We start from the raw sequence: 23,443 nt of genomic DNA, 5'->3' as shown, positions 1-23,443 counted from the left end.
GCAGAAAGCTCTTGATTTTAAGATGAAGTGGGCTGAATAGCCACCAGAAATGGGGTTTCATCACACTTTAGAGAGCAGTGCCCAGAGAGCAGTGCCCAGTCATAGCTGGTGCCTAATACGTGCGCGCGTGTGTGTCTGTGTGTGTGTTTGTGTGTGTGCGCGACTGTGTAAAGGGAGGGCGAGAGAGACAAATTACAATCAAATTATTATAATATGTTCGCTCACTGAGCAGCTTTAGAAAAACCATATTCATATAATTTACAACTTTTCTTTTTTTGTAACCATCTCGATCCATCTGGTGATAAAATACGTGTCCGTGTACACACTTTGCACACAGGCGTTGCTCTTTAATTACATTGTCTGCCCTATACAGTCAATAACTCATGTTTTATTGATAGCAAAGAAGAAGACGAAGAAGAAGGGGGGAAATGGTGAAACGGGGCTGTATATTTTCTGGAACATTACCTTGAGATGAAATACGCCCTAGTTAACAACAGAAGATCCTCTGAAGGTACTAAACAGGGGGATGGTAATAGATGACAAAGTCCACGATACAGTTAAGGTGTCTGGGCCTGCTTTGGAACCTCATAAATAAAAAAGTATTTTATATGATAACAAGTAAAATGTAGGACAGTGGGCTGTTAATGGTCCAGAGAGGGGGGGGGGGGGGGGGGGCGAGTCCCCACCCCCCCTCCCTGGGGCAACAGAGTTAATCGGAGCAATAGGTCTCCTTCCTGCAGGATCAATGTCAGCACAAATTTTCAGATTGCTTTCCTGATGCGCGCCAAGTTATCTGTGATTCAACTTTAATAGGTTATTGAACGGGCCCGGCATTTAGGGAGCGCCGCCGTATTTCACCTTATTGACAATCAAACGCACACAACTTTCACATTAGCATACATTACGGGAAAAAAACAGAATTAATCCTGACAACACCACCCGGGAGGTTGGGAGGGGGGGGGTTGATGGTGGTGGGGAGGTTTACATGCCTGTTTAACCCATTAAGACCTGAGGACCCAATTCTACAAGTGTCTTCTAAATCCTAACAGTTTTCGAAAAAAACTTTTATATTACAGATGCGTTCCCGGACTGAATGGGTTAAACAAAAATATTCCTTGCCGCTGCTGGTGGTATATAGGGGAGTGTGGATGCATGGCACATGGCTGATAGGTGCAGGGTGACAGGGATTATGCTGCTAGACAAAGAGCGGCTGTGTAAACCAAAGGATCGAGGTACATACATTGGATGAGGAGAGGCAACAGGAGGTTTTCTATGCATTATCGTTGCTGTTGGGTTTCTTTTTTTGCACTTTAGTGCTCTATTTCGTCATACTACAAGTGTCATAGAAAAGTATAGCAAGAATAATCTACAAGCTCAGTAGATTTTGACGCTTTTTTGAATTCAAAATTATCAAGTGAAAGTGGATGTTCAAGAAAGTGTGTCTCTGGGTTTTATAGATACTGGTCCATACCCGTGGGGGGATATGCGCACATGATCTGGCAACCCGGGAGCCAGCGAACACAAAAAAACGCTAATAAACAGCTGACATTTGGGGAAAGCGAAACACGGGCTTCGCTGTTCCGTGCGCATGGTAATGGTCAATGGCTGTGTGCAAATTCAGATCAATTGCTCCAGCCACTGAGGAGAACTGGGCAAGAAGATATTTTGGCCTCACCACCCTCACAGAGCTTTGTGGAATTATAGTGCGATTGAACTAATGAAAACTTTTTTAACACCAGGTTGTGACCACATACAGTAATGAGTGCACTGGACCCTTTGGAACACAGTTTTCTTTTTTTGTCCCTTCCATTTCCTGCACAGTAACAGTTTTGGACATCATTGATGTCGGGCAAAAAAAACTCATCTCCATATTCAAACTTTTTGTGTTTTTTCGTAAATGAATAGCCTACTCGCGATCACACTACAGCGTCACACAAAAGCAGCAAATGTAGCAGATCCGCAAGCTCCAAACGCCATCTGCTACTTTTGATGCTTTTGAATTTCAATCCTGAAAAGTAACAGTTTTGGTCATAATAATAATGATAAATCAGACTTATATAGCGCTTTTCTTAGTACTCAAAGTCGCTTTACAAAACAACTTTATTAGGAGCTAAAAAGTTACAAGGCTAAAACATTAAGCTAAGACTAGGAAGCATATGAGGTTTCCACCCGACAGAGACGATACATACTACCCCCCCCCCCCCCCCCCCCCCCCCTCCCCGAGACAGTGCCGTCGTCGTTAAACATTTCATTATGCATGTGTCGTGATAAAGCAATACCGTACACAGAGTCATCCTAAATGTTGCAGATGTCCTTGGCGCGTCACCGTCTCTCCCTCCCTCGCTTGTCATTTTGGATAAGCTCAACGCCGGCCGGCGGTGGCACCGGATGCCCGTCTGAAGCTTTGTAGCACCAACCATGTACCTTTTAAAAGCCTCGCCAAGCAGGTCTCAGGAGCCCAGCTGTTTCACATTTATTTTGGAGAGCAAATTGGAACGTGTCAACGGCGGGCCGGGCTAGCATGGCGGCTGTGTCCCCTTCATGAAATATTAGCGCTGTGTTTTGGTCTCCTCGTGTTAAGTCTTCTTTAATGAGCTTGCGTGAACACACAAACACGGATAAGCACTAACTGGGGACATTAAGACACTCCCGCCCCCCCTCGACACTAGCGTTGCTGTCACGTAGAAACCTTGTAACTCCATGCTTGTTTTTCGTAAACTAATGGCCTACTCAGTAGCGTCCCCATTAATTACATTTAGGGCAGACGAGCAATTCTTGTGTGCCCCCCCCCCCCCCTAAATCGGCGATCGAAAACCGGTGAAAGTGTCAGTTTTCAAGATGTTTAGGCCATTATCTCTGGAACGGAAGGTCTAATCTGCTCAGTTCAAAGCTTGTTGGACGCGTGACTTTGAGGACATCAAGCACGCAATGACATCTTTTCGGCTTATTCGGGTTTTCTAGGGGAGGCGAGATCTTAGTTGGGCAGGCGACCGGGTACGCCACTGGGCCTACTTCGTCGTATAAGAGTGTAAAGAAAGAAAGAAAGAAAGGTAGAACGAATTTTGTCTGTGGGCTTTATAAATATTTAACCAATGACTTAATAACTTGATTGGATCCATTGGAACAAAGGGTATTTATTCTCTGTCGGGTGGAAACTCTGTCCAAAACTGTTACTTTTCAGGATTCAAATTCAAAAGTAGCAAAAGTAGCGGATCTACAAGCTGAAGTTTCGAGCTTGCGGATCCGCTACTTTTGATACTTTGGTGTGACACGAAAAAAAAACACAAAAAGTTAGAATATGGAGAGGTTTCTGCCCGACAGCAACGATATGCTACAAAAGCAACCGTTTTTTTGGGACATACAAGGTTCCCAACTTGACAAGCGGCTGATATCTTGACGCAGGTTTCTCTGGCTCCCTGTTGGCCAGCTCAGTACGTTGTAAAGCATTTCCTTGGATGCCCCCTAACTGAAATGTAGTGCTGGAATGACAAAATGAATGGTGAGCAAATCAAGCACCGCGTGCTAAATCAGATGACATTTCGCTGCACCTGAAGGTCGAGTTGTTTGTCAACATCAACCCCCTCGACAACAGTGTGTCTGTCTACCTGCCTGTCTGTCTGTCTGTCTGTCTTTCCATCTGGTGAGCAACCCTGGCTGTCTACGTGTCCCCTGTACGACACACAGGGGGCACTTGGTAGCGCGAAGGCAGTGACACCATGGCTTTTGTTCAGACTTGCAAGTAAATCCAATTTGTTTCTCAAATACGTACAGTATGATCTTTAGCAGTGGTTCTCAAACCTTTTCATGTCAAGGACCCCCAAAATGATATGTATTTTGGCTGTGGACCCAGCCATCTCAAAAATATTTTGTGCCAGGGATTTTTCTAAAAAGCAGATCTGTGACTCTCACTCTGTGCCGCACTATGAGCTTGTAGATCTGCTATTTTTGAATAGCCAAAGTATAAACTATGGTTAAAGAGGTTTAAATGATTGTGACGCTATATTATCTCATTTTGCCCCCCCCCCCCCCAAGGGACCCTAGCCTGGTTCCATACCATAGACCCCGCCCACTCTCTGAGTGGACTGCCTCTTGGTCTGGAGTTGTAAATGTGAACCTAAGACTTCTCCGGTACAAAATGCGTTGAGCAACACCGTCGTACGACAAACAAATGTAAAAATGAGACTGAGAGACAGCTTTAGAAACAAGCTTAAGAATGTGCTTCAAATGTGATTCACAAAAGAAATCTGCTTCCATGTGTTTTTGTTGTTGTTCAGACTTCATAAAACAAATCAATACAGGCAGTATATGAATAGAAAAGGTGGATTCAACAGACCACTGGACTTCATTGCTTGAACGGAGGAATGAGTCGCATAATACTTCAGAAATAAACCTTTGATAGCTTCTCCTCCTCATGAAAGTGTTTGGTTTTGTGCTATCCAATCTGGATGAAAAAAAAGAGAATTGGGCTGCCAGTGTGAATAGAGCCCATGTGTAATCACTTTAACATTTAAACCCTATATACTTACAGTAAGTTGACCCGCTCTATATGAGGCCCCCTAGTACTGTTTTTACACTCAGGGATGGCAAGGGTTCATGCGGTTAAGAGCAGGGTAATCTGTTGATGCACACAGCAACAGGAGTACAGATATCATTGCTGTCGGGCAGAAACCTCTTATCTCCATATTTTAACTTTTTGCGTTTTTCCGTAAATGAACGGCCCTACTTGATCATCTTACAGCGTCACACACGAGAACCAAAAGCAGCAGATCCGCAAGCTCGAAACGCGGCGCGAAGCGACGCGTTTCGAGCTTGCGGATCTGCTGCTTTTGATGCTTTTGAATTTGAATCCTGAAAAGTAACAGTTCTGGACATGTGAGGTTTCCACCCGTGACCCGACATAGACGATATGCAGGTAGAGCGGCCGTCGGTGTGCATTCTGCTATACATCTTGTGTTGTCTCCGCGGCAAATGTCACCGAGACGAATCCCTGTACGTTTATTGTCCGCAGCCATTAAAGTGATTGTGATCGATGTCATGCTTTTAGCTGCCTGCCACCACCGTGCACTTTTCCCTCCCACGGAAAAAAGGTAAAAGGACACGGCACCAAACCTAAAGACTAAAGAGGTAGGAAGGAAATGTGATTATAGGCTGTTGTACTCTTATTGTTATTATTCCGCTGTTTGTCCCTCTCCACTCTCCACTGTAATAATCTGTTAATCCGTTAAGACCGGGAACGCATCTGTGTCATTTTAGATTTGAGCCATTATTATTAACCATTATTTTATACTTTGGCTATTCAAAAATAGCAGATATACAAGCTCCTATGAGCTTGTAGATCTGCTATATTTGAAAAATCTTGAATATTTTGTGCAAATCTTTGAGTACTTATATATTTTCTAAACAACATTTTTAAGTCAAATCTTTGCTTCTGGGGGTCCCTGGAATAAGAAATGTTGATGGGGATCGGCGGTCAGAAACATGGGGGTCCTTGACAAGAGAAAGTTTGAGCACCACTAATAAAGCAACAAGAGTCTTTCAGAAAACTGTTTGATTTAGAAGACATTCGTCAAATGTTTGACAAAATATAAATTATATTCAAAGACTTTCACAAACACTTTTTCAAAAATAGCAGATCTACAAGCCAAAGAAATCTTAAAATGACAGAAGTTTCCCCGGTTTGAATGGGTTAAAAGACATGAGCCCGTGGGTGCCTATACGCAGCTGCAGCGATGGTGGCGAGCATGGAAGACATCAGCATTAGGAGGGCATTAACTTAAATTATTCAGCATTTGCCAACATAGCATATCATTCCGTAAGCTTCGTGTACATTATTAACTACAAGTAGAATTATGGCAGCGATATTAACTCAACGTGAGTGGGAGAAGAGGCGGGGGGTGCCTGGTAGTACCTCTGGTACCTAGCACAATGACCACACACTGTAGAATGCTCCTTGTGAGTTGCGAATTCGAATCCGACTCCCGTTGTCATGTCTCGTGTGCCTCCACTCAGACACTCTCTCTCTCTCTCTCTCTCTATCCCCTGAGCAAGCAGGCAGGCTCTATTAGCTCAATGGTAAGACATTCAGCACTTGCGCAGGAAAGGTGAGAAGAAGAGGAGAGTTACATAGTGCAGCTTTAATCAAACTAATCGTGTGTGTGTGTGTGTGTGTGTGTGTGTGTGTGTGTGTGTGTGTGTGTTACTATACTTGTACGGACCATTATGTCCCCACAAGTATAGTAGAAGTTAAAGGGCACGACCACTTTGGTAAAGGTTTGGGTTGTGTAGTTACCTTGTCATGATGTAACTCCAAAGGTGGGCAATAAATCTAAATGAATTTCTGTGTGTGTGTGTGTGTGTGTGGATAAAATGGAAGCCGAAAAAAAAAACTAAAAACAAAAAAAAAGCATTGGAAGGGTGCAGATACTGTACATTTGTCGCAGGCTCAACCACAAAGCAATTTTGACAATTCATAGCAGGCCGCTCCCAAGGCGCGTGTACCAAGTGTGTCAGACATCATCTCACACGGCAAGGATGGTTGAGCTGGTCTTCACCGCTAAGCCCCCTCCCCCCCGCCCCGGTTCAGGGCACGGATATGGATTCAGACATAATATCACACCTGTCATAACACCTTAGTGTCGGTGGAGTGTGGGTCAAACCTGGTTTGCATCAATATCGGGAGCAGCCACAACAATCCCATCCATGCAGAGGAGAGAGAGAGAGAGAGAGAGAGAGAGAGAGAGAGAGAGAGAGAGAGAGAGAGAGAGAGAGAGAGAAAGAGAGAGAGAGAGAGGAGACACGGTGAACCATTGTTTGCCGACAGCGCAGCGGTGGACACAAAGCTCACTCAGTACCTAGAATCAATTCCTCCACTACTAGTATGAGTGAAAATTGCTCAGTCATAATTTGTACTTAAGTTAACCATTTAAACACTACTGTATATGGTTGACCGGAGTCCCTCAGGGCTCTGTACTAGTATCTTTTATGTTTTCTTTTATTGTGGGGAAAGCTTTCGCTGAAACACGGCACGCAACACGGCACGTTTGAGCTTGTAGATCTGCTATATTTGGCAACAAGTACAGTTGCAACTCAGGTCCGTTTTACTAAGAATAGAGGGTTTAACTGTGTCATTTCTAGATTTGATTATTTTACACTTTGGGCTATTCAAAACTAGCAGATATACAAGCTCATAGCGCGGCACCGAGTGCCGCGCTATGAGCTTGTAGATCTGCTATTTTTGAAAAATCTTGAAAATATGTAAAAATCTTTGAATATATATTGTTTTAAAGCGAACCTTTTTAACTCAAATCTTTGCTTCTGGGGGTCCCTGGAACAAAATATTTCGAGATGGGGGTCCGCGGCCAAATACATATAATGTTGGGGGTCCTTGACATGAAAAAGTTTGAGCACCACTGATATAGAAACATACGTTTTTTCAGAATACTGTTGGGATTTAGAAGACATTTGTAGAATCGGCTTCAGGTCTTAGGGTTAAGTGGTTAAAAAGTGCAATATGGCTACAAATCAAGTTTATCATTATCATTATTATTATTACATTATTATAAGGTGGGAGGGGGGACAGAATAAGGGCCAAATGTCCAGACCAGCAGACAGAGAGCCTGGTGCCTGGCTGGTCTGGTGCTTGTATGCCAGGGCTGAATATCCACGCTGACATTTTCTGCTCCATGATGTCTCCATTGGCTGAGCGCTGGCCTGCTGACATTTACATCTAAGTCACAATGGCCATGGTTCTTACATACAAAAGACCTATTTGGAATTTCAAAAACCTGCGTGACGTCTTTGGGGAAAAGAGAAAAGATAAATAAGACATGCTGATGATGACGGGAAACAGAGAAGCACGAATCCATTAACTGGCCATGGGCTAAAAGCTTGTTTGCGATACATTTTTCAACAAAGTATGTTCCACTAATGTATTCAGGTGTGGGGGGAAAGAAATAAACAAACACTGTCATTAGTACCTAGGAAGAAAGCAAAGTGTATCAGGTTGCCGTGACTACAGCTGTTATAATTAGTTTTCTGTTGTGTACAAAATGTGTTGGTGTGTGTGTGCGTGCGTGCGTGCGTGCGTGCGTGCGTGTGTGCACCATTCATCAACACACTGACTCAGTGTGTTGATGAAGTGACTGTCAGACAGACAATGACTGACTGTAAAAACCTAATCAGACAAACTGTACTGTTGTACCACTTGGTTCTCAAACTTTTTCGTGCCAAGGACCCCCAAAATGATATGTATTTGGCCGCGGACCCCCCCCCCCCCATCTGAAAATGTTTTGTGCTAGGGGACTCCCTGAAGAGAAGATGTGTTTAAAAAGTAAGCTTGCTATTTTTCAATAGCCAACCAAGTGGTTAAAATGTTTGTGATGCATGTATTAACCACTTTTGCTGGGGACCCCCTGGAAATATATATAGGGCTTAAGTGGTTAATGTATGTTTTGTAATAATAATGAAAATCTACAAGTAACTGAAGTTTTCAAATAATTGAAGTGGAGTAAAAGTACAATATTTGCCTCCGAGATGCAGTGGAGTAGAAGTCAAAGTACTGAAAACTGGAAACACACCAGTCAAGTAAAAATACCTCAAACTTCTACTTAAGTACTTGAGTAAATGTACTTAGTTACTTTACACCACTGCTTTGACTCAAGTACAGGGGTTGAGTACTTTGTCCACCAGTGTTTGCGAGTCATCTCACACAGCTGCACATGGATTACCATTGCAGCACCCTTCAGGGAATATGTATTGACTGATGCAGCTGGGATCTACGCTTATATACAGATCTATATCACATTCTGAAGATCAAACTCTCGCACTCTTGTACAGATCGGCTATGTCCGTGATTTTCTAAAGCATATTTCAAACATTTGAACATTTCTCACACCTACGTCACACCGCCGATCCGACCGCATGGCCATATGGAGTTCTCTGATGTCATCAGTATATGCCCATGTATGGGCATGCGTCCTTTTGTGCCCTTACATGGAGCCGACTGATTGTCTCCGCCAGGCCGAAGGCATGGCGAGAGAGTATGTTTTACCCTCCGTCCGTCCGTCCGTCCGTGTGTGTGTGCGTGCGTGTGTCCTGTCTGTGTGTTACCAGCTAATCTCCGGCACCGTTGACCCGGTCGCTGCGAAACTGTGCACACCCACTCCCTGGATGCCAATTCAGAACCTCTGCCCCACATTTTTCACATGGGCCATTTATAGCGCCACCAGGAGGCTGATTTGTGCAAAACCTCTTTTTCCCCATTACTCCTACAGTTTTCAACCAAACGTCATGCAAATCGGTACACAGTATCTCTATAGTCATGTGATCAACCCTGATCTGTCCGATTTCCCATATTCCATCCTCATTGGCTAAGGTTGGCTTCCAAAGTTTCCAGGATTGGTCCGTTTTGAACAAACTGCCTCAAATCATGAACGCAGCTTGCCATTTCCATAAACTTGCACACACACATTCTCACTAGGCCGAGGAAGAAATGCCACTTGACATGTTTCAAATCAGCCTCATGGTGGCGCTATAACATGCCGATTTGCATTTTTAACTATAACTGCACCGATCTGCGTGAAACTTTGCACGCACACTCCCTAGAGACCAAGGAAAAACATCTGCACTGCATTTTTCACATCTGCCATTTACAGCGCCACCAGGAGGCCGACTTATGTACAATACATTTTTGGATATTATTCATTCAGATTCTGTCCAAAAATCACGCATATTGGTACACAGTATCTCCATAGTCATGTGATTCTGATGGATCTGTCCGATATTTCATATTCCATCCTATTTGGCTTACAGTGGCTTCCAAAGTTTGCAGGATTGGTCAGTTTTAAACAAAATGCCTCAAAACATGAATGCAATGTGCAATTTCCGTGAAAGTTTGTATGCAGATTCCCACTAGGCCGAGGAAGAAATGCCCCCCTTTTCACATTCACATTGGCCTTTATAGCGCCACCAGCAGGTCTAATTTAGCAAAACACATTTTTGGAACAAAATGCCTCAACTCATGAATGCAGTGTCCCATTGAAAGGCCTAAGAAGAAATGCCACCCTTTTCACATTGGCCTATTATAGCGCCACCAGGAGGCCACAATAACCTACCTGACCTGGCGGAGACCTGTGCTCCGAGGAGCACTTTTTCTAGTTTGTTTTGTGCCTGATGCCCTGACGACACATTCTTAGGTTAGACAACACACTCCATATTTGGACGTAGCTGCATTGGGAACTTCTTATATGGTTATGGCTGAGTCGTAGTGACATGAGCGAGTGTTTGTTTGCCTATAATGACGCGCAAAATAGGAACGCCAGGTTGGATTTTATGAATACTTAACCAATAAAAAGTATTAACAAGAACTTGTGACTACATAGTAATAACTACATTGGATCAATTGGAACACGAGTTGTTGTTTTTTTCCATTTCCCTGAAAAGTAACAGTTTTGTACACCTGACAGGGAGCAAATGCAACCGAGGGCCCAGCCCCAAAACGCAGGGAACAGGATAATTAGTCACACCAGGCCTGGTGTGGGAAGGACAGAGAGAAGGATGTATCGATCCGCTGGTAGGAGGGGAGGGGGGGGGGGGGCAGAGTCAGGAGTCATGATCAATCTTGTGAACGGAGTCTCTCATTCCGTGATGGAAGCTGCGTGTGTGTCTGTGCGCGCGGCACACACACACACACACACACACACACACACACACACACACACACACACACACACACACACACACACACACACACACACACACACACACACACACACACACACACACACACACACACACACACACACACACACACACACACACACACACACACACAGGTATAGATAAACACGCACACAAACACACACAGATGCATCCGTGTTGTCACACAGATGAAAGCCTACACAGGTATATACTGTAGATAAACACGCACACACACATTTGTATTAGTATATTTGCGAGGACATAAACATTTCAGAACGGTAATTTTGTGTATGGACTTTCTGCACGACACCTCAATATAAAGGCATACCTACAGTATACAACCCTAGCCATGCAGGAAAAGCATATTTCTCAAATTCTACTACTGTATACTTATGGGGACAAATACAAGCGTGCGCGCGCGCGCACGCACACACACACACACACACACACACACACACACACACACACACACACACACACACACACACACACACACACACACACACACACACACACACACACACACACACACACACACACACACACACACACACACACACACACACACACACACACACACACACACACACACACACAGAGAGCTTGGCATACTACTTGTCAGAAGGAGACAAATGTCCGTGTGAGTAAAAGACTCAGCAGAGGTTAGATCGGGGGGGTTTAGGGGTGGTGGGGGGGATTTAACTTGCACCAGCCTTTATGGTTGCGTGTTTAAAAATCCTTCCGCAAGCAGAAAAAAATCAAGCGCTCCCAAAACCTTGCATCAGTGAGGAAGACATTTGAATATACTGTATTATCACAGTCACTGTCGGGTGGAAACCTTGTTTGTCCAAAACCTTGTAGTTATTATTTTGTCACACGATCTTGTTAATACTTTTTACTGGTTCAATATTTATAAAACCCGCACACACACACACACTGAACCACTTTCACTTTCAAAGATAAGCAGATCTACTCACAGACTCTAAGTCTAAGCTCACAACGCATTGCGAAAGATTGTGAGCTTCTATCTTTGCTACTTACTGTATGCATGGCACTGTTGTACAACAAAGAAGGCCATTCAAGACCAGGAATGTATCCGTGTCATTTATAGATTTATTTGGCTATTTTTTTTAAATCATAAATCGCAAACATTTTTGCAAATCTTTTAACATAATTATATACATTTTTTAAAGAGAACATTCGTAACTCAAATATCTATATTCAAACTAAAGATTTGCAAACATTTTCAAGATTTTTCAAAAAAACAAGCTCATAACGCGGCACTCGGGGCAGCGCTATGAGCTTGTATATCTGCTATTTTTATATTATATATTTGCTATTTTTGAAAGAAATCTTAAAACGACAGATGCGTTCCCGGTCTTAATGGGTTAATTGAAATACAGACATACAGGGTTTCTGCCCGACAGCGACGATATATATATATATATACACAGTATACTGTATATAGGTATAAATACACAATGTACTGTGTGTATTATATATATACAGCCGGTTGATAGTGATGGTAAACGCTCTCAAATAGAGACTGTTTGCATACGGGGTTATGGTTATCTGGTGGCTGGTCACAGGTGGGCTTCATCTGATTAGACGGTGCTGATGCATATCAGGAGGAGCAGCCAAGCAGTGGGACTGTAATTCATCTTCCTGTGATACGCCACAGATACAGAGGAGGAGGAGGAGGAGGAGGAGGAGGAGGGTGGGGTGCAGGTGGGAGCATAACCCAACTCAGTACAAGAGTGTTGGACAAAGTAGGCTATACTCAAACCCAGTGGTGGAAACAGTACTCAAATTCTTTACTTAAGTAAAAGTACCAATACTGCAATATAAACATACTCTGTTACAAGTAAAAGTCCAGAATTCAAAATTTACTTGAGTAAAAGTACAAAAGTATTGGCATCAAAATGTACTTAAAGTACCAAAAGTACTAAATATTTGAAAACAGCAGATCTACAAGCTTACAACGCGTCGCGATGCGACGCGTTGTGGTTGTGAGCTTGTAGATCGACTATTTTCCATTTACCATTTAGGCAAAGTTGCTCAGTCAAATTTACCAAAAATATCCATTGATAATTAATCGATTATTTGATTATTATCGATTAATTTAGCAATAATTTTTTTAAGCATTTTTTTGGGGGGGGGGGGGCTAAGAAATAGCAGATCTACATGATAGTGCGTGTGTGTGTGTGTGTGTGTGTCTGTGTGCATCATGTCAACAATCACATGTGATTAATAGCACACTGACTGTGATGATACTTTGTCACGCTTCATCCCCTGCGATCGGAGAGAACACATGATGAAAAGAGGATGAAATACATGTGAGAGGTCTTGACGTGTATGTGTATGTGTATGCATGTGCGTGTGCGTGTGCGTGTGCGTGTGCGTGCATACACATGTACAGCGGGAGGATCTCAAGACCCTGACGCTACTTTTGAGGGCAGCGATTCAGGAGCCCCGAGTTGGTGTTGGCTATATAGACCGCACTCTCGCACCGCATCAGTGGTCTCAGCTTGTGTCAGATGTAAGAAAGAAAGGGGGGGGGGGGGGGGGGGGGGGCTCCTCCAAGGGGGGGAAAAAGAAGGTTGTGAACCCCAGAAGTAGAGTAGAGTAGAGCAGGTAACATGGTGTGGTGTGTTGTCCTAAGGGGGGATCAGATCAGTGACAGCATGCTAAGCTGCAGGGACACCAGCAGCACTGGAACCGTAACACAGCTAATTGACAGGCTGGCATCGGAGGAAGCTCCAGTCACTTTCACGCCCCCCCCCTCTCCCCTCCCCACTTCCCAGCTGCCTCCGCCAGGGGAAGGCGGGTGGTCGAACAACGGTAGAGTAAGAAGTACTCCGATTTTTTTTACTTGTAAAAGTAGCAATACCACAATATTAAAACATTATAATTAGCCTACTCTGTTACATGTAAAAGGCCTGTATTAGAAATGACTTAAACTTAGTAAAAGGCACTCATTATACAGAATGCCCATTTCAGAATCATACAATCATAGAATTGTAAGAAAGGTCTTCGAGTGGGACATTTTGATCAAGGGCGCATGGGCTACGGACATGTATGACATTCTTTTGAGAGCAGGGTATGAAGACCAAAAAGTAGAGACTATGGTAATAAAATAAACTATTTTTCAACAAATAAAGGACAGATGGGCTCTGTATATATGGTGTAAACCAAAGCTCCGTACTTATTGTGAGATAAAGCATGTCTATTGTCCAGAAAATATGTATTGTATCATTTGTCCAAAAAGAAACAAAGCCTATGTGCTCAAATCAGGGCTGGCATACTTGGTCTTCATATTGAGACGGATAGATATGTAGGCACGGTTGAGGAGGATAGATTATGTGGTTTGTGTGATCTTAATGAAATTGAAAATGAAATGCATTTTGTTTTGTATTGCCCATTCTACAACTCAAGCAGACACTTTTTAATAAGGTAGATCCTAAGTATGAATTTGTTCGGTTGGAGGATTCAGAGAAACTGAAATATCTCTTTCAACATGACATTTTTTCATTTGCTTCATTTCTTGACAAGGCCTGGTCAATGAGGAGGAGGGCCATTTACATGTAAAATGGCATTGTCTTTTTTTGTTTTTCTTTTGTTCATATAAGTACTGTACGCATGTTTTTTTTTATGTGGTATGTTATAAGGAAGGACGTAATATGAACAGGAAGGACGGTTAATGGACTGTTAATGTCTTGTTTTCTTTCTGTGTAATGTGTCATATAATCCCATATGGGATGGGCCAAAATGGTGGCATGACACGAAAATAAAAATTTAATTCATTCATTCATACTGTATGTCATGTTACTGGACTATCATTGTTGATCATTAACCACTTAAGGACTATTTTATACTATGGATATTCGCCAATCTACAAGCGTGATTGTGAGCTTGTATATGTGCTATTTTGAAACAATTTAGAAGACTTTTTATTATTAATTTGATTAGTAAATATTGAAAACTGCAACGGTAGTAGTAGTAAGTAAAGCTTTCAATTAATCGTAGTGGAGTTAAAAAAAACTACAATATTTGACTCTGAGTCGTACTGGACTAAAAGTATGAAAGCATCAAAATGTGGAAATACTGGAAAGTGGAAAGTACCTCAAAATTGCTCTGAAATATAGTACGTGAGTTAATGTACCGAATCACTTTCCACCACTGCCACCACGATGAAGGCGGGTGGTCGAAGAAACATGGGTGGGGGGGGGGGCAAGCGGGCAGGCAGGCGGTGCTGAGGGACATTTTGGAAAGGGGGTGGGGGTGGCAGTGTGTGTGGGTATGTGTGTGTGTGTGTGTGTGTGTGTGTGTGTGTGTGTGTGTGTGTGTGTGTGTGTGTGTGTGTGTGTGTGTGTGTGTGTGTGTGTGTGTGTGTGTGTGTGTGTGTGTGTGTGTGTGTGTGTGTGTTGGGGGGGGGGGGGGGTTGTACAGACGTGGAACCCACTAGAGAACCAGATGTCACTCTCCCAGCCATCTACTCATGTGTAGCACTCTCCAAGAGAGACATGTCACCCCGAGAGACAGAGTAGGCGCCAGCTGAACAGCACTCCACAAAACACACAAACACACGCACACACACACACACGCGCGTTTGCATTACTATACTTGTGAGGACATCAAAGCGTTTTTTTTCCCCCATTGTGAGCTTGTACATTGGCTATTTTCAGTGGGTTACACTGGCGTAAGTATAAATCAGGCATAACGCCAACCCCAACCCATAAACCTAACCTCTACTGTATGTCTTATCTTAACCCTAAACCTCAACCTGAATCTTTTCCTCCCCTAATCTTTGTTAGTCATGAAAGAACCATTTATCTTGTGAGGACCAGGGAAAAGTGTCCTCAGTGTCCATTTCCTTAAAGGGCATGAAAGACCACTTTGGTAGAGGTTTGGGTTGTGTAGTTATCTTGCCATGATGTAACTTCAAAGGTTGACAAGAAATCTAAAATAATTGCTCCATTGACTAGAAATGTATCATTCAAAATATCCTCATTGACATACATTGTAAGGCAAAACCACTCTTGTTGAATGCAAACGAATGCAAACAAAGCTGATTCTGACAGTATAGAACATCACAAAACCCACTACCGTTTTTTTGTTTTTGTTTTTCCTGTTGATTTTACTTGATCCGGATCCACAGATCCAGTCCGGGTTTTCTTCCAAATAAAAATAGCAAAATCAATTGGAAGTTGACATTTTTATTAAAAAAACTAATAGTACTGGGTTTGGTGATGTTCTATATTGTCAGAATCAGCTTAGTTTGAGTTTGTTTACAGGCTAAAAGAGCTCCTCCTGAGCCTCTTCACACTTCACTGTACAATGTAAGTCAATGAGGCATATATTTTGAATTATCAATTTGTAGTCAATGGAGAAATTCATTTAGATGTCTTGCCCACCTTTGGAGTTACATCATGACAAGGTAACTACACAACCCAAACCTTTACCAAAGTGGTCGTGCCCTTTAACTTCTACTATACTTGTGGGGACATAATGGTCCGTACAAGTATAGTAACAAACAAACACACACACACACACACACACACACACACACACACACACACACACACACACACACACACACACACACACACACACACACACACACACACACACACACACACACACACACACACACACACACACACACACACACACACACACACAGAGAGAGAGAGAGAGAGAGAGAGAGAGAGGGCGAGAGAGAGGATGCGTGTACAGGGATATGTTTGTTGCAGCCGGACAAGACAACAGCTGAAATGTGAGACACAGACAGCTCCCCTCGGCTGCTGTTTTATTGCTAGATCAAATTGGACAGTTTTACTGAGCACACTGTAAAATCCTCAGTGTTAAGTTAACTGCGAGTGTAAAACACGGACCAGAATGGACCTGTGAGAGTTAAATTAACATTTCTTTGATTTGATTGTCAATAACGCAGTTCTCAACCACATGGTTGGTGGTCTTATTGTATATGGGGGGAGATTTGCATACTGGATGGTGAGGCCAGGTACAGTAGCTTGTGTGGCACGCTTTTAAAACCCAGGCTTAATAGTTTGGCACTGGAGCAGATGTACTAAGTACATCTGCTATTTTTGCAATAGCAGACCTAAAAGCTCACAATATGTCGCACAATAGCAGATCTACAAGCTCAGAACGTGTCGTGCAGGGGCATCACGGCCATTCACTGTGCGTACGACGCGACACCCTCACTCTCACAGATCCGTGATTTCATACCCCCCACTTTTTGAAAAAAAAATAAAAATGTTTTGATAAATCGGTAAAATCAGGCAGAAATAAGAATTAAATAACCTAACTCTAAAACTAAAATAAAGTAACCAAAACACGAAAAAAACTAACAAAATCCGCCCAAAAAACGCAACATTTTTAAAATACAGAATTTGTTTACATTTGACAGTTACAAATGTTTTTCACGCTTTTTCCAAAATAGCAGATCTACAAGCTCATAGCGCGGCACTCGGTGCCGTGCTATGAGCTTGCATATCAGCTATTTTTTAATAGCCAAAGTGTAAAGTAAGGGGTATAGTCCACCGAAAGTCCATCCCCCCCACCTTCTGAGAGCCTGCGTAATAGCAGATCTACAAACTCACAACGTGTCTCGTTGCGACACTTTAGATAGCTTGTCCGGCATCACGTTTTTAACTCCAGGCTTCACAGTTTGGTCCAGGAGTTGTACTTGGTCTGCTCCTTTTTTTTCCATTTACACCAAATCTCACGGTGTCAAAAAAATAGCAGATCTGCTCTTTTTGGCAAATGCTGGCCCCAGAATTGGGATACTAGTGGTTAACTAATTTTCCTCAGATTATATTTCTGATGCAAGTGTTGCTTACGGGGTGAGGTAGACGCATGTTCGTCCGCTCATCAATCATGGGAACCAGGCGGTACTGCCTCGGTACGCCTGGTCTTTTGCCGCGGCTCGCTCCCCCCCTATCTGTATAGAAAACCAGCAACCCGGCCGAGCCGCCGACTTGACAATCCGTCACCATATTGATTTGCATTCACGTGTTTTGGTGAGATTTCGCCGCCATATGATAGATGACGGGTAGACGAGGGAATCCAGATCATCTGGGGGGCTCATGTCATTAAACATTCAATCACCTATAAAAACACTGCCTCTCCTCCTCCCACAAAAGCCAGCTGGATGCAGATTAATGACAGATTATGCAGAGGGGCCCTTTAAATGTTGTCCCTGTTAACCTCCGTTTTATAGATCACCTCGGAGGCCACGCCACGGCCGTTTAGTTAACTCCATGAATATATGTAGAAGGGATCTGTCCTTGCTGAGAGCACAATGTGGTAATGCAGCAGCAAACACAGCTGAGAGTCAAGAGCAAACCAACCCGTTGCTTCTGCTTATAAAAAAAACAACGACCAAAAGAGCCAAAGGGGCCATCTCAGCGGCAGCCCCACAGCACAGTAGATGAACAATTACTCAGAAAGAAGGAAAAAAGAAGAAAAAAAACACTAATCTATTTATTCATGCCTTGTTGAGTCAGCTTTATCGGCCACGATTAATCTGAGTCAATAATGTAATCTTTAATTATAAAGCATGGTGTTAATACCTACATCAAATAACCATGGTGGTGGTGGAACCACAGCATTGAATGGAGAACAACTCTCTCTCCACACCAGCTCATTAAATGTATGATCATGCACCAAATTAGATCAGCCGGCTCATTTTCTCCCCGACTGTCTTTCTTATTTTCATTCATCTCCTCACAATAGGTATTGTGAGTAGTGAAATCATTAATTCCCTTATTGTACCAACTCACCATGTTCTGATTACATTGTCACTAAATACAGCGTTTTGTATTATTTTATTTTTTTATATGTATACAGGTATATATACATTTGTTTTATCTTTTACAAAACTACAGTACAAAAATAATAAAATGTCATCATGTGTGTTTTTTTTAAAGATATCCCATAAAAGAATGATCTGATTACAAAGATTTAAATGTCAGAGAACATTTCAATAGCATTTAATTAAGCCTGAGTTCCCATGAGTACCGGCCGGACATTACCTAAACAAAACATCTGGAGCTCCCAAAATGATCAACTGCACACCGCAACACACCAATCCTCCTATCAGCCTCACCGGGCAAAGAATAACGGCAGAGATGCTACAGTACGATACTACTGCTTGTGTTGTACCGTATACATGTATATCGTTGGTGTCGGGAAGAAACCTCTTATCTCCATATTCTAACTTTTTGTGATTTTTTCGTAAATTAACGCCTTACTTGATCTACTACAGCGTCACACACGCAAGTATCAAAAGTATCAGATCTACGAGCTCGAACGTTTTGAGCTTGTAGATCTGCTGCTTTTGCTATTTTAGAATTTGAATCCTGAAAAGTAACTGTTGGACATATGAGGTTTCCCCCCGACAGAGACGATATACTGTGTGTGTATGTGTGTGTGTGTGTGTGCGCTCGCGTGTGAGTGTGCGCGTGTCTGCGTGCACGTGAACAATCACATGTGATTAATAGCACACTGACTGTGATGATACTTTGTCATGCTTCTCATCCCCTGCGATCGGAGCGAACACATGATGAAAAGAGGATGAAATACACGTGAGAGGTCTTGACGTGTATACAGTACATACGTACTCTTTGCCGGGGATCTAACATCTGCCAGTTGGACTGCCGTCCCCTTCCCTTCCCTGTCCCCGTGCTCCCAGTGGTCCCGGTAACAACCCCAACCCCCCTATACCGCAAGCTCTCAGTTGTACCGTCCTTGGAGAGGAGGGGGCTGAGTGACCTGTCAAGCGAGGAGGCATCAAGTAGCCAGTGACAAATGTAACTGACAACCACCCCCTCCTCAAAAGAAAAGAAATGCAGTTTACATACATAGCCGACAGGGAAGGAAGGAACTATTTTGGGGGAAAATGTATTAAATAAAAATGTCAAACATTGAAAAAAGCCAAAATGGCCACACCGTGAGCTCAACTTATATAATGTAAAGGGTGGATCTTGCGACCAAGTCACCCCGGTGTGGTGTCACAAGGGGGGCTATGGCTTCATGGATTATATGACTGGCTGCTAAATAATGTACTTAGAGGGTACATAAATATTATACTAGCATGTTTCACACTAAAATTGTTTTCTCATTTGAAGAAAATATAACTTACATTTTCTTAATGAGACATTTAATCTAATATTGAGCAATATTTAACCAGTAACAAGCTACAACAGTGGTTTGATCATATCAGCAGAAGCACAAGCTTATTATCCCCTTATTTAAAGAGTAAGACCACTTGGCACAACATCTCAATTTAAGAATCTTAAGAAATGATGAAATGACACCATGTATCAACGGGTCGGAGGACATCCTCATCAAGCACATCATGAACTTTCAAAGTGGTTTAATTTCAGCGTACGTTTCACCCAAAACATTTTTGTTTTGTTTTGTTCCTCAATACTAAATAAAACAGACGGATAATGCAATGCTCTCTCTGGTGTCACAGGTATACTGTAATTGACATATGGGAGGACACTACAAAGGCAAAGAAATGGTGTCTAATACAACATTGTGGAGAAAGGTTGTGTGTGGGTCGCCGTTATGTCTCAGCACTGTGTAACGTTGTCCCATCAAAGGTAATGCAGGGCCATCGCCGTGATAAGCCACAATGCTTAGGTCTCAGGGAAGGTGAGCATATCAATGTTCAACATACCCTATTAAGACCTGACACCCATGCTTTATCATCACTAAAGCAATTGCATATTCCTATTCCTGCTGGAGAGATGGGGGAAATCCATCTCTTGCAAGGACAGAGCCTTTAATAAATAGTGCACACAACGCAGGCATAAACTCACTCACTAGCCTCTCTCTCTCTCCCTCTCGCTGTGTGCGTCTTGCATACACACATAAACACAGAGTCTCCCTCTCTCTCTCTCTCTCTCCCCCCCCCCCCCCACACACACACACACTTTCCATCTCTCTCTCTTATGAAAATTGTTTCATTCCTTTTAGTCAATCTGGCTAATGCAAAAATCATGTATGTCTGTCTCTAAATATTTAATCGCAACAGCAGCAAGATTGAAATACAACGTTGGTTGGAACTCCTCCTTCTCCAGCCCCCACCCCCCTCCTGAAAGGTACACAAGCTCGGAGAGAGGCAGTCGCTCTGCAATGTCAGAGAGAGATGGAGAGGGAGAGAGGGGGGGGGGGGTGGAGAGAGAGAGAGAGAGAGAGAGAGGAGAGAGAGAGAGAGAGAGAGAGAGAGAGAGAGAGAGAGAGAGAGAGAGAGAGAGAGAGAGAGAGGGGGGGAGAGAGATGGAGACTAGAGGGATGAGGTAGAGGGAGAGAGAGAGCCGGCTATTTCAGAGCGTGATTATTTTGTTGCCGTGCTCTCTTGTCGGAGGCAGCATTAAAACCACAGTTTGTCTTGGAAAAGTATACGACCGCACACACAGCCACATTCTATTTCCCTTCCCTTGTTCCGTGACATATTAGATTCTGGTGCGCACTGAAATACAAGGCTGGAGGGAAAAGGCACTGTTGCTGCTGCTTTAGAACTTGATAAAAGACACGTAACGGCACAGAGACCAAAGCCCATCCAGAGCCCTGACTCCTGCACACACACAAATGTCTCCTAGGAGCCACATGGCAACCTTAGAGGTGCCTATCACAAAAGTGAATTTCAAGCTCGACTTTCCCGGAGATACTTTTGCAGGAACAAGAAGTGTCCTACATACTGTATCATTCCTCAGATTGTTCAAAAAGATCGTATTCAAACAAAATGTATGTTAGACAACAATGAATTGGATATGCCTCGTTAAGAGGATTCAAACGTGGGAAAGTTTCGATGAAGTTGATGATTAACGGCTACGTCACGTCTATGATAAGAAATCTGCATCACAAGAAGTTAGAGAAAACTTTCCCCCCCTCCTCGCTGACTCACCACAGAGAAGTCCTCCACGGAGCAGTTCTGCCCGCTGAAGTTGCAGCTCATGAGCATCTCCTCAGCTGGTGGCCCGTCCTGTTGAAGATATCCTGCATGTCGGGGGCGGGATACTCCAAATCGGTGGGCTTGTGCCCGTCCTTGTTCTTGGGCGGCAGACCCGTCAGGTTGGCCAGGTGGTAGATGTCGGCGTCGGTGAGCGCGGAGAAGCGGAAGCGGTTGATGTTGCAGATGGTCACGGCGGGGAAGACCATCTCGGGGCTGGCTTCCTCGTTCAGTGCCGTGACATGCGGGTGCTCCAGGTACGAGATGGCACACTTGGCCGCCTGGTAGAGGAAGAGCGCCAGGGACACCACGAAGGCGAGAGCCCAAAGGGTCTGCCGGATGCCAGGCGGCCGGAGACAAAGATGTGGTTAATCCCGTGCAGGGAGCAGGAGTTGGCGAATCCGGCCAAGTCCTTGGCCGGAGGCGCGCAGCTCTCCTCGATCAGACTCTCCCTGTCCCCATCCTGCTTGGCTTTCTGCTTCTCATCCTCCTCTGCAAATTTGATTTTGCAAACAAATTCGATAGGCATGGGGGCAGCCAGGTCTGCGTTTGGGGGGTGTTGTTTTTTTCTTTTTTTTGGGGTGGCAGCTGTCAGCCCTGTTTCACACACTCCTCTTCTTCTTCTTCTTCCTCCTCCTGTTGGCGTTTGTCCTCCTCAGAACGGGATACAACACAACTCCTAGAAAGAAGTAGAAGGGGGAAAAAAAGAGTCAGGAGAGAGAGAGAAGAGTTTGCTGTTGCTGCTGCTGCCTGTACTGTGATGACTGATCCTCACGCTACTGCTGCCTCTCCGCCTGCACGGCTAGTAGTGACTACAGCGCTGCTGCTGCTGCTGTGGCTTACTGTGGTGTGTGTGTGTGTGTGTGTGTGTGTGTGTGGTGGCTGCCTCTGTGCTGTGGATGCTTGTCTCACTACTTGATCAGCTCGCACAGTCTTGCTTATCAGCAGTAATACAGCTGTCAGAAACAAGAAAAAAAGAAAGAAAACAGTGAAGCCCCCCCCTGCGCCCCCTGATTCAGACTCTTGGATGAAAATTTAGCATTTTGAGACGTGCCAAAAAAATTGCCCTTTTTTTGGATTGGGGTGGGGGGTTGTCTGCTTAATAATTCATAAGGAGACAAACAAATCTGATTATTTCCCTCTTCAATGTTTCAGGCGAGACAAGTTTCGCTTGGTCATCCCCCGCCGCGCTTCCCACAGACATCCCCCCAAAAACACCCCTCACCACCACCACCACCCGCAACCCCCCATTGCTTAATCCACTTGTTTGGAACACTCTCCCACTCCTTGACCAGAATAAAAGTTGATGGCAAAGGTTGTTCTGCCACACATCCGGTGTTTTGTGCTGATAACAGGGGGGGGGGGGGGGGGTAGCTCTAATAGCAGGTGACAAAGTATATCGTCTCTGTCGGGCAGAAACCTCGTATCTCCATATTCTAACGTTTTGTGTTTTTTTCGTACATTATTGAGCTATTATTGAAACTGTTTGAGCTTTGTGCAGATCTGCTACTTTTGCTATTTTTGTTTTGAGTCCTGAAACGAAATGGTTGTGGACATACGAGGTTTCCACCCGACAGAGACGATTATAGACGGGCGGGGCAACATTTTAAGCACACGATCGATTAGCAATTTCCCATGGCTGGCGTGATCACCCGGTGCCAGACGTCTTGTTATATAGGCTGCTAATTAGAATAATACAAGCATGCAAGTCGATGCGAGTTTAATTATAAAACCTATATTATATTAATAATGAAAGGTAAG

At 43.7% G+C, this 23,443-nt stretch overlaps 1 protein-coding gene across 1 annotated transcript in view; it reads right to left on the bottom strand.

Moving 5' to 3' along the window:
* LOC311064455 (acid-sensing ion channel 4-A-like) overlaps nucleotides 1-22,211 on the bottom strand; it is a gene marked incomplete at both ends in the record, with an annotated part of 187,145 nt that extends 164,934 nt beyond the window's left edge. The window contains 3 exon segments of the mRNA XM_084084285.1: nucleotides 21,638-21,699; nucleotides 21,702-22,028; nucleotides 22,031-22,211. Coding sequence (XP_083940411.1) covers nucleotides 21,638-21,699; nucleotides 21,702-22,028; nucleotides 22,031-22,211 — 570 coding nt within the window.
* Between the last annotated feature and the right edge of the window lie 1,232 nt (nucleotides 22,212-23,443).

The sequence above is a fragment of the Gymnoscopelus microlampas genome (assembly GCF_963454915.1).
Source record: "Gymnoscopelus microlampas genome assembly, chromosome: 17".
In the NCBI taxonomy this organism is placed as follows: domain Eukaryota; kingdom Metazoa; phylum Chordata; class Actinopteri; order Myctophiformes; family Myctophidae; genus Gymnoscopelus; species Gymnoscopelus microlampas.
The sequence above is the reverse complement of the archived record's forward strand: the minus strand, read 5'-3'. Positions and strand labels throughout refer to the sequence as shown.